The sequence below is a fragment of the Gymnoscopelus braueri genome (genome assembly GCF_963280865.1).
Source record: "Gymnoscopelus braueri genome assembly, chromosome: 18".
NCBI lineage: Eukaryota > Metazoa > Chordata > Actinopteri > Myctophiformes > Myctophidae > Gymnoscopelus > Gymnoscopelus braueri.
Window position 1 is genome coordinate 38,396,314 of NC_137618.1, and position 12,719 is coordinate 38,409,032.

Genomic DNA, 12,719 nt, shown 5'->3' on the forward strand with positions numbered 1-12,719 from the left:
ACTGGAGTATTTCCAATTGTCTATACTTTTACTCCACAACAATTATTTGAAATGTTTAGTTACTAGTTACTTTGCAGATATAAATCATTATAAAACATACATTAACCACTTTAGCCCTATTTTATACCTATAAGCTATTTGAAAATAGCAGATCTACAAGCTCACAACGTGTTGCGATGCACACGTTCTGAGCTTGTAGATCTGCTATTTTCAAACATTTTAGTACTTTTACTTTTGGTACTTTAAGTACATTTTTATACCAATACTTTAGTACTTTTACTCAAGTAAATGTTGAATTCCGGACTTTTACTTGTAACAGACTCAGAGTACATCTATTGCATTGATACTTTTACTCAAGTAAAACATTTGAGTACTTTTTCCACCACTGCTGACATGTACACAACATTTTTGAAAACGGTTATTCGAATAATCAAAAATAAATACATTAATTAATTTATTGAAATTCACACCCAGAAAATAGCCAAAACTGAGCACATTTCGATCTATAAGGCCAAATCTAATTTGAAAAAAATATATTAACTCTTTGACTGCCAGAGTATTTTCATAAAGTACTCCCCCAGTGCCAGCAATTTTCGTGTTTTTTTATTTTTATATTTTGAATTTTTCTCATGAAAATAATTTAAGGACACATAATGTAAAGACCCAGCACAAATCGGCCACTAGAGCGCAGCACATGACAGCTTTGATCATGTCGTTGGGTCTCTCTCACCCTTCTTCATAGATTAGACAAGGAAAAACATGAAAACGGATGTGACGTCCCCCCCATTGTTTTGATCGGCGAAAATTACGTTGTGATATACGACGGCGATGACTGATCGTCACCCAGACCATAGATTATAGAAGAGAAACTGTCCGTTTGTCCGTCATACCGTGTGAAAGACCGTTTATTTACCTATTTTGGACGAAAATGACTGGGGAAAAGAATCAAAAACCGGAAACGGAATCCAGGTCATGAAACCGGATGCAGATGTCCGTGAAGTAAGTGGAACTCGAGAATAACATTGAATATTAAGCAGCATAGCGCAATCAGAGATTAAACAATGAACGCGCGTCCAGCGCGTCGAGCGCGTCGACGGCCAACTGGACAAAGTAGCACTTGACGCGTTATCGCGTCGTCCGCAGTCAAAGAGTTAAGAGTATATGAAAGCCAATTAAAAAGTTTATACTAATGGAATCTTACACACATGCTCCCAATAAGTCATCACCACAGCGCAAAAGTAGGTCAAATCAATCAATCTCTCTCTCTGGGAGCGACAACGAGAAACAGTGAATGTAGGTTTTCATAGACATGGTCGCTTGTTTCTCTCACATAATCTGGCAACACCGACAGCCCTTTGTTGTCACGTCTTCACCACCCCATGGCTCTACTAGTCGCCCAAAAAGCTGAACATGTTCGGTCGGCTCTGGGTCGGCCGAAAAGGTCCCGACGGACCCCTAACCGACTGGACGACTATATACGACGCTTCCCGACGCCAAGTCGGCCCAAAATCGGTCTGGTCTGGAGCCAGCTTAAGACTTGGAGTCAGATAGTGTCCTCTAGTTTCATATCCATTTGAAAGTTCTGCCAGAAAACGTGTGTTTAGTGAAATATCTCCACTTTTCCACGAGCTGCACACGGACAACTTTCTGTACGGGCGAGGGGCCCGGAATGAGTGCAGGTCTGAATATATCTACAGTAAACTTCCTTTGGGATGCACAAATGTTTGGGGCACACAATTGGCAGATGGAGTGACTCATTACCCCGCACCAATCACAAGCACCTGTCAATTGTGTGCCCCATTCGTTTGTGCTTCCCTGTGTCAATTTGTGATGACGTTTGTGATGATCAGAGGATGTTTGGGTAAATTCGGTCCTTCACTCAAGTCGAGCCCCTAGCCCGTACAGAAAGCCGTCCGTGTGCAGCTCGTGGAAAAGTGGAGATATTTCACTAAATGACTGTGTATTTGGAATACATGAAATGTATGTAAGATCACAGACATTCAAGGGCTAGTCTGTCTGCAGCTGATCGTATACTATGAGGTAGCGTTGTATTTCTTCTGCCCGTGAGGCAAAGAACCTCAATTCTTTAAATATATTTTAAATCAGTAAAAAAAAAAATGCAGTAGTAAATGTAAAAGGTAGCTTGCAGAAGCAGTGTACATCTATCTGTCATAAGGAGTGTTAAGTAATATTAAGTGTTTTGGCAGAGTTCATGGTTTGAGCTTGTTGGCCAGCTGTTCCAACGTAGCAAGCATCAAGTCCTCTTCTTGTGGTGAGGCTCTGGTCCAGGCCAGAGGTAAGTGTGAGGCCACAGCTTTGCGGTCTGCAATAAATGGTATGAATGAACAGTTAAACAGTATGAGACAAAGCAGGAACCCAGTGGTGTAGCACACAGGTTTTAGAAGATTATTGTGCCAGTTTAACCACGTTCAACCTGGCAAGTCCCTATATTGAACGATATATGTCATTGGCTAAATTTAAATATTCCAAAATAGCCGATCTACAAGATCACTTGTGCTGCGACATGTTGTGAGCTTGTAGAGATTGATCTTCGCTATTTGAAATATTAATTGTACAACAAAGAATATAGGGCCAATAGTGGACACCTTACTCAACTCCAGTTTAGGTATACTCCTGGTCAAATATTACTCAACTTAAATTGATAGTTGCTCAGTCAATGTTGTATGAATAGTCTCCGTACACAGTAAAATGCTTAGTGTTTATTTAAAACTCCAATCCGGAACTTATTTTAATAAATAAAACATTATTTTAACCAATCTGTAGAGTATATTAATACAATATAACTAGTACATCTGCAGTGGATGTGGGGAGATGGTCTCCCTACTCTTGCCTACTGGTGGACAAGTGAGGGCCACTTGTCCACCAAGATGTCCTACCCGACACCTACTGGATGAAGTTGATAATGAAGTTCATAAGTCCAATATATCACCTAACCAAGAGCAGATTTCCCCTTGAATGAGTGGTAGATAATTGGTTTCCCAAGAGGGAGAACCAAGATTAGAATCTCAGGTGTTAACGGACGTTCACACCAATCACTATAACGATAACTATAACTATGTAGTTCGCCATTGTCTTTGTTATCGTTAGGGTGTGTGGACTCCACTTTAAGAGTTTTAAAATGATCATTATAGTTATTGTTATAGTTATATGTGAACAGCCCTTTACAGCTGCATTACACCCAACCCACCCCACACAATAAAACATTGTACAGATTGTGGCTTTAACACAGAGGGTCCTATCTTGCGTGTCTTAAGTACCAGATCTTATGACTAAACTTAAGACCTGGAGGCATGGCCAATGCTGTTTGGCCAAACAGCATTGGCCACGCTTCCAGGTAACGTTATTGGAAAATGCAACACAACCGTGTCTCACCCTGGAAGAAGAGTCCACTTGGCTGCCTGGTAGCGTTGGCTGACACGGCCAACCACACTATCGTGTCTGCCCCCATGCCCTCTGTCCGCAGTTTGTTCTTCATCTTTTCGTAGAAGTCTGGCATGGATGACTGTACAGCTATGGAGAAACATAAAAACGGTTTTTACGGTTGCATGCCATAAGAACATATGGACAAAATCAATATTTTCAACAATAGCTAAAATAGCAGATCTACAACACATCTTTCCTATTTTTGAAAATGGTTTAAAGAATAAAATAAGGCTTAAGTGATTAAAGGAAGGAAGGAGGAAAAGACAACACATGCCACATCACAATATAAATATAATAGCTACTGTATATATTGCCAGGCTGTTATGTGCTATACTGCTATAAACTGTACCAGGCGTGCCACAATCAATCCAGATTATATTATGCAGCTACTGACTGCACAGCGATTGACTTACATGTGCAGTGTAGAGTATGGAATGAGATGTTCTCTGTTGGTTACCTGGTGTATCTGCCCAACCGGGGTGCATGACGGAAAAGTGAATGTCTTTGTGTTGTGATGCCCATCTCTCTGTCAGGATCACCTGCTGCCTCTGTCAAAACAAAAGCATAAGGCACTTTAACAGTGTAAACATTTGAACCAAGGACCAACCCAACCCACCTCTCAACAATATGAACATATTTAGTATAAAAGAAGGTATAACATATTATTTAAACATTTTTCAAAGTTTTAACACATGTACAATACTGTATATATTTTTACAACATTTTTCTATGGACCACTTGTAATTATGCCATGGACCACTGGTTGAGAAACAGTGCTCTAAGATATGGGTCTGTGTACAGTTTCCCTTTCCCTTTCCTACTTTGTTCTGAGCGTAGGCCATGGTGCCATCAAATGTCCCCTTCTCACACTGCATGTCGTCCACTTTCAGCTTTTGCACCAGCATGCCTCCTGATGACACCGTGATCTGCAAAGATGTGATAAGAAATTATTTTTACAGTGTGGCTCTGCAAGAGGCTAGCCATCTGTGAGTGGGTCTGTATGTGTGTCTGTTGCACTGCCTGGAGCTAATTTCGCAAACTACTAGAACAATCAGCGCCTAAGTTTGTATGCACACTGCCAGTAGGCCACAGAAGTACCATTTTTTTCCTCTCCACATATGTTGGACACGTTTTGAAATATTTAATTAAATTTTATTCCATAATGGAAGTCAACAGGGCTGTAATCACGCTGAAATCTTTGGAGTGATATCATACATCATAGATATGCCATATATATACGACTGGCGCCATAGGACTGACAGGCTGGTCACATGAAGTCAAAGCCATGCCATTTCTATGTGGATCCAGAGATCCACATCATTTTCCAAGTTTTTCCCATATGAAAGACAACTTAAAAAAACATATCCAGACTATTTGGGTTTTAAACAGGGTTACCAGTTTAAATGATTCTGTGTCATTAGCCTCTTTCTCTCTTATAAATAGAAAAGGTTACAGGAATCTGTGGACAAGCTTCAAATAATGCGCACATATAGTGCATAACATGTGTGTATCAGTGTGGTCAAATTCAAGCTCTTAACCACTTTCAACCTGCTGTTCCCTATTTTGGGCATGTCATTATATATTAAAATAGCAAAGATAGACGATCTTTAGATTGGCTATCTTTGCATGATACCGTACAACAGAGTATAGGATAGGGCTTAAAGGAGTAGTTCACCCAAAAAATTACTTATTTTCTATCAATTACAGACCCCATGAAGCCTTGAAATTATTTTTTTGTTTGTTTTTGTCGCATTCCTAAGCCAATAATTTGATGGCCGGGTCATTGGTCAATAGGAGACTCTGTCGGTCATCAAATTATTGGCTTAGGAATGTGACAAAAACAAAAAAATCTCTGTTAATTCAAGGCTTCATGGGGTGCGTAATTGATAGAAAATAAGTAATGTTTTGGGTGAACTACTCCTTTAAGTTAAGAAGCTGCTGACAAAGACAGACCACAACCCACCACTCTGGGGTCTTCAGCTTGTTTCAAGGTAGGTATCAAGGCTGTAGTGAGGATGTACGTGCCTGAAAATAAACACAAGTAGATAAAAGTTAGCCTGGTAAACCCTCCCTCCGGAAATCTCATTTCCATTTGATTTCAGGAGTGAGTCTGGCCTGATCGCCCATTCTGCAATATTGGCTGTGTACACCAAATGGACGAGCCTATCAGCGTCGTTGCACATTGTTCTGTGATTGACAGCGACAGTTGGCCAATCAGGTGGCGAGTCCGAGTGAGCCCGAATGGGACCGAGTGCAGCCGACAAAAATGGAACGATCCGCCATTGTTTCTGTGGCCAGTTACACTTTTTACTTTCGGTTTTAAAACGCTCTCAAACTTCTTTTTTGAGGCACGGAATTTAGTTTTAAGATATCGTTTGGATAGAATTTAGTTGTTTAACTTCATATATGTGGTCAATTAATCATGACAGAGCCTATTTAAAAATAAAAATGTCGAGAACCAGCAAGGGCGGGCAGTGACACGCATGTATCCGAATAAGGCAACCTATTTTGGGCATGGCCGTCACAAAAGTCCTGTTGCGTCACATTAGTCTGGTGAACTGCTGATTGGCTGAAGGGGAAAAACGATCATTGGCTGAAGGGGTTGTCAGTCAACGGTATTACTCCCGCCCAACTCCAGCCCACAGCCAATATTGCAGAATGGGCGATCAGGCCAGACTCACTCCTGAAATCAAATGGAAATGAGATTTCCGGAGGGAGGGTTTACCAGGCTAGATAAAAGTATGTCAGCAACACAATTCTTGGATCCTCCACTTGCACTGTTGTTACATAGCATTGTATACAGGGCACCCCTGCTTCTGGTCAGATTGAATTAAATAAATCCATTTCCTTTTGGGAAATGTAGACTGTCAGACATGTTTGATATTCATATTTGATCATATCACAATTTAACAATTTAAATAAAAATGTATATTAGGAAAATGTCTATCTCTCTGTTTGCTTAACAAATCGAACCCTGGTTGTTTTACTGAAATGCAAAGTTGCATTAGCTTTCCCTTTCTTACCTAGAGTATTTGTGGCAAAGTTCTTCTCCACGCCCTCCTCAGTTAGTTCTCTCTGATTGACCATACACCCTGCATTGTTGATCTGAAGAAAATGACAAGCCAAACCATTATTTTCACATTATTAACCCATTCAATCCGGGAACGCATCTCTGTCATTATCAGATTTCTTTGGCTATTAACAGATATCAGATATGCAAGCTCATAGTGCGGCACAGAGTGCCGCGCTATGAGCTTGTAGATCTGCTATTTTTGAAAAATCGTGAAAATCTTTGAATATATATATTTTTAAAGCGAACATTTGTAACTCAAATCTTTGCTTCTGAGGGGTCCCTGGAACAACATATTTTGAGATGGGGGTCCGCGGCCAAATATTTGAGTTACGAATGTTCACTTTAAAAAATATATTTTCAAAGATTTGCACAAATATGCAAGAATTTTCAAAAATAGCAGATCTAAAGCTCATAGCGTGGCACTCAGTGCCGCGGGATTTTTTTGCGATTTTTTGGGGGTTTTCTGTGTTTTTCCCCACACAAAAAGGCAGAAAGACAGTGTAAACACCAGGTTGAAGTTCATCCATGACCGTAACAGACTGCTATGATCCATAAAATATATATATATTATAAAAAATAAAATAAAATAAAACTTTTCTTTTTTTTTTTTTTTTTTCTTCCCATCACCAGGGGGGCTGCTCCCATCACCAGGGGGGCTGCAGCCCCCATAGCCCCCCCCTTTCCGCGCCACTGGCGCTATGAGCTTGTATATCTGCTATTTTTGAATAGCCAAAGAAATCTAAAAATGACACAGATGCGTTCCTGGTCTTAATGGGTTAAGGATTAGGATTTTAGGATCTAAGGGTCTTCTTTTAAATCACTTCTGGAAACATATGTTAACGCCAAGGCTTTTTTATAGTGTGCGTTGCCTCCTTTATACTTTCTTTGTTTTATTGATGCTATTGTTGTTTGCTTTTTACTTTGCTGTTTTAATTCCTTTGTGCTATCTTGTTGATTTGTTCTATAAAGCACTTTAACCCTGTTTTGAAAAGCGCTTCATAAATAAATAAACATATATTATTACATTTGACAGGTTTTGATCTCTCAGTGTTGTCACTTAGCATATACGTACCAATACATGTAAACTGTTACTCTGTGAGAAGTTCTGTGCAAACTCCCACACTTGCTTAGCACTGGACATATCCACAACATGTACATGAACACTCTGGAAACAAAACAGAAACAGAAGATGAGTGATATCATATTTAACCATGTGTATTCTGTACAGAATGACAACTGTTGAGAGATCACACAGTATGAATTTTCATGTTTATTTCAACCAGGCGTCAGTGACAAACTGTCTTGGTCCATCGTAACAGTTTAGAACTATTAGACACACAAGTCAGTCTCTAAACTCTTCGCTTAACTACAGTAGAGATTTTGTTGTTAAAACTGGGTGGAAACAATTAGAGTTGGGGAAGAAAATTGCATTGTAGAACCAATCAAACAAATACTTTAGGGCGGCTCTTCACAGGGCCCACCATGGCTCCCCTTACTATTATATCTCCCTTTTGGTTGTTTGCTATCTCTATGATTCAGGAAATGGAAACTTAAAGGTAGGGTAAGTAATTTTTTTGTGTTAAAATAAGTGTTAAATAGCTCTGTATTCTGATAGTATTTGTTCGGTGACAGGGGTCTGTCTGTCTCTCCAGCTCTTTAGTAAAAAGAAAATGCATTTTCAGGTCTGGATAACAATTTTATCCAAACAGGAGAGAGAACTTATACAGGATAAACAACTGAAATTGGAAGTGATGACACAAAGAAATGAGCAGACAAATAGACATAGTAGACAAAACTGGAACACTATCAAACTGAAGGCTGAAGCTGATAAATGGTTACTCTCTCCTGATTGGCTAAAATTGACAACCCATCTGAAGATGTATTTCCTGTTTATTAAAGAGCTGGAGAGACGGGAAGACCCCTGTTACTGAAAAAACGCTCTATAGAGAACGGGCAAAAAGCGTGGCCAAGCTTAGGCGGAAGTAGTTCCGGTGGCCATATAAGGTGAGCTCCATAACAACAGCTCGTATCAACAACATTGACAGTTACTCTCACGAGTCACGACCGTGTCCTGAACTACAGCGAATTTATTGGTAAAGGACAGAAGATGGACCGGGCAATGCGTGACAGAGAGATACCATAGAGAGAAGCTGAAAGCAGACGCAAAGGCACGCTACCTGGAAAAAAAGTCATTACATCTGTGCCCTAGATCAGATGTAATGACAGTGCCCAGTCAGTCATTCATTTTACCTGAAAAGAACAACGTTTTGTTGCTTAGTTGTGTAACCGAAATAAAATATAGTCATCTTGAGTACTGATTATTTATATATATATTTATAATATTATTATAGCGAAGTATTATTATTCATTTTATATTGTTCATTGAGAAAGTGCACAACGGACCTGTGCGATCAGTGTTGCCATATTTTGCGAGATAAATAAGCAACCAGGTCTATGAAAACAAGCCCAAAAGAAGTGGCTTAGTGACATCGGCTACTTGAAAATAGCCGATCTACAAGCTCACGTGAGCTTGTACATAGGCTATTAAAAAAAACTCTTGCAATAAAATAAAGAATATTTGGAATATTTTTAAAAACATTCTAACAACACAAATGCTCCCTGGCACAAAACATTTTCATGAAAAGATTTGAGAACCACTGGTTTAAATTTTTTTATTAATTTTTTAAAGCCTAAATAAGCACGCACCTAAATAAGCCTAAATAAGCAAGTACACTTTATAAATAAGCCACCCAAAAAAACGCAACCCGCAACTACCAATTTTACAAGCAACTTTACAGAAAAAGAAGCCCAAAGTTGCTTATAATAAGCCGACATGGCAACGCTGATGCTCGCCTCGCCTCGTTTATATTTTTGATTGTGTGCTGTCATGCTCGTTTGAGCTTATATGTGTTTGGGAATGTTGTTGAAGGTTATGTTATTTCGTCAGCTGACACCCAAGCCATACTACATTTATTTGATATCTCCGATGTCTGAACACTTGCTGACAGACAGACAAGAGTCCCTGGCTGTTTACTCAGCCACCGTGACCGTGAACCCACGTTAGACAACGTTTCTCAGACTGGACACATAGAGAAACACAATTTAGCTGTTAGCTCAATCTCATTGTATTTAAGATACCCAAGCCAAGTCATACGACGTTTCTTTGATATCTCCGACATCTGATCTCCAAAGCTTTTCTTCCAGGTTGGAAATGTGTGCAATTTAACTTTTTTTATTTAACGTCTGAAACCTTGGCATTGCATCCGATAATGCAGCACTGTCGTACCATTGCTAAATTAGAGCAACAGACAAGTTAAGAGATAGATAATAATGTACACCGTCTACTTGCTGGACAACAAACACAGGACTACAGACTACACTACACTACTCTACACTTGTGGCAGCTGTCAATCTACTCACTCACTATGGCGGCGAAAGTGGGCTGATTTAACGGCGTCTCGACCCTGTGACGTCGCTATGCCCGCCCCCTATAGCAATGATTACTATCAGAATATAGAACTTTGACTTTTTCACAAAAAACGTTTTGTTTTAACCAAAAAATATCACTACCCTACCTTTAAGCTACTGTTTACTTCTGCAGTGTGAGTCACTCCGGATAACAGCATCAGCTACATGTCTAAACTAAAATGTATTACAAAGTCCAAGAGATTAGGATCGAAGTGAGCAAGGACAAAGAATTATAGCACATGTTCGCTCCATAATGTCTTCAAACTTTCACATGACATGCACTTTAGAGCCTAATATGGTTGTCATTGTATGAATGGAAGGTGTGAACTATCAATCCTCACCTGACTTTTACTCAGCTCTATGATGTCATCCTTGGCTGCCTCTGCCCGCCCCTTGTTGCGACATACCATATGGACGGTTCCCCCTTTAGACACATAAATAAGTCATTATAGTGGACCAATCTCTCAAGACAGATTCAGAGCTCCGCAGCTGAATCTGTCTGTAACTCCCATTACAACGTGTAGAGTTGTTGTTATTAGGAATTAAAACAAAGGAGCATCACCGGAAGAGGAGGGCTGAAGGCGAGTGAACGGCTAACATCCGGTCACTACACAGGGAATTGGGCGGTGGCCCCAGAGGCAAATTCGAAGGAGGATTTTTTTGGGTGGGTTCCCAGATTGTAGTGGACAGCCATGCCTACATTCTGCTTTTCCTTTCCAAAGCACAGAGAAAGCTGAATATTGTTACTATTTAGTACTTGGACAGATGTGGCCATTGTGTTTTGCAGCACTGAGTTTCCAGACCAAACCGGAGGATAGGACCTTTGACATACAATGAAACTTTACAACCTTATGTGGTGACAACACATTATTATCTGTAAAGTATTGTGGACATTTCAAGCGCATTGTCTTTTCAGACTTTTCACTCGCCCCCTTTATTGACAAGAGGATGCATTTAGTCTTCTCGGACACTCATCTCAGCACATACCCCTGACTTAACAGTTGCATTATGCATATCATGATCTAAAAAGCATCATTCATTTACCAAGGGCCTTATTGTAAAAAAAATAAAAAATCAATACTCACCTCTTTTAGCGATTTCCAGGGCTGTGGCTTTCCCTATGCCGCTGTTGGCCCCTGTTATCATGAAGCTCCTGCCACTTAGGGTCACATCGAGGTCCCCTGGATTGAAACGCTTTGCTGCAGCTTCATAGCCACTCCTGTCAGAATAATGTGGAAAACATTAGTTTATGCACTAGCTACCACCATATACAGTATATAAAATGAATAAAAGTTGACGGCAAGGGTAATATTAAATTATTGGTCAGACTGACAGACATAATGTGTTATGGCAGTGGTTCTCAACCAGTGGTCCTTGAGGGGGTTCCAGGTGGTCCCCAGCTAAATGATGGAGAGTTGGTAACCAAATTGACCATCTAACTCTTGAGAGTGTAAAATTAAAGCAAATGGAGTTTCATTTGACAGAGTTCAATTATTGTTAAACATCTGTATTACTTAATTAAAGAATTGTATTTTGATCAACGTTTGCCTGTTGTCTCTCCACATCAATACAGCATGGAATTGAAGACAAAATCGTATCCAATAACAAAATATAACAAAATATAAAGTGGGTCTGAGAGTCTAAATCTCATCAAATGGTGGTCCGTGGCTCAAATGCCGAATAAATAATGGACCGATATGAAAAGAGTCGAAAACCACTGTGTTAAGGAATACCGTGTCAGTTCTTTAACCACGTAAAGCAAGCCATAGGCCTACTTCGTTGTAGGCGAAGAGAAAATAGAAAATATATTTCCGAATGTCACTTATAGCCTACTTACATGTCCAAAGGGGACTCCGGGTTTAGTGGTTAATGAACATTACACAAGCTGATTGCATTGGGTCAGGCAACGTTACGCAAAGTACTGACTAGCCCTGATACATGACTGTCATACCATGACAGTCATGGAACCGAAAGTTCCTGGTTCAGAGTGGTGTTCGATTTTTTTTACATTTACAACTCTCACATGTACATAAACGTTCAGATTTCAAATATAAAGTGCTTACCCACGAGCCACGGATGTTACAAGTTGATCGGTTCCGCGATAAGTACCCGTATCTCCCGTATTGTTCAATAAAAAGCATTTTAATCCGATCATCAGAGTGCAATACACCCCCCAACCATTAGTGTCGCATGGTTGAAAGCATCGGAGAAAATTTGGAGAAAATGGCAGGCGATGGGATTAAAATGCTTTTTATTGAACAATACGGGAGATACGGGTACTTATCGCGGAACCGATCAACTTGTAACATCCGTGGCTCGTGGGTAAGCACTTTATATTTGAAATCTGAACGTTTATGTACATGTGAGAGTTGTAAATGTAAAAAAAATCGAACACCACTCTAAACAAGGAACTTTCGGTTCCATGACGCTTGTGACAGACGAGCGTCATGTGAACCATAGCTATAGTAATGACTTACTTGGTGTACTCCTGAAGACCCTTGGCTATCCAAACTGCGTTCCTGTAAAGTGACATTTTGAAGAAAAAGGACTGATCTGATCTGTTCGAGAAGACCTCAAGTCGACCACAACCATACAGCTGAGCTAACGTTACAACACAGTAGTAGACGACGTCGACCAAGTAACGTGACCACAACAGAAGCAATAGAGCGTCGCAGTTCCCGCCCACTTCCTGTTTTTTTTGGTGCCGGAAGAAAAAACTCAATGCATTTTTCCA

General features: G+C 40.0%; 1 protein-coding gene across 1 annotated transcript; it reads right to left on the reverse strand.

Annotated features, from left to right (window-relative positions):
• Window positions 1-212: 212 nt before the first annotated feature.
• Window positions 213-12,587, reverse strand: LOC308073485 (dehydrogenase/reductase SDR family member 12-like). The gene is made up of 10 exons (XM_080412411.1): window positions 12,463-12,587; window positions 11,071-11,204; window positions 10,327-10,409; window positions 7,590-7,682; window positions 6,468-6,549; window positions 5,408-5,469; window positions 4,266-4,370; window positions 3,902-3,992; window positions 3,394-3,531; window positions 213-2,323 (listed from the first exon to the last, which is right to left on the reverse strand). The coding sequence occupies exons 1-10, from the start codon at window positions 12,516-12,518 to the stop codon at window positions 2,211-2,213; spliced, it is 957 nt and encodes a 318-aa protein (XP_080268537.1). The 5' UTR covers window positions 12,519-12,587; the 3' UTR covers window positions 213-2,210.
• Window positions 12,588-12,719: the final 132 nt, after the last annotated feature.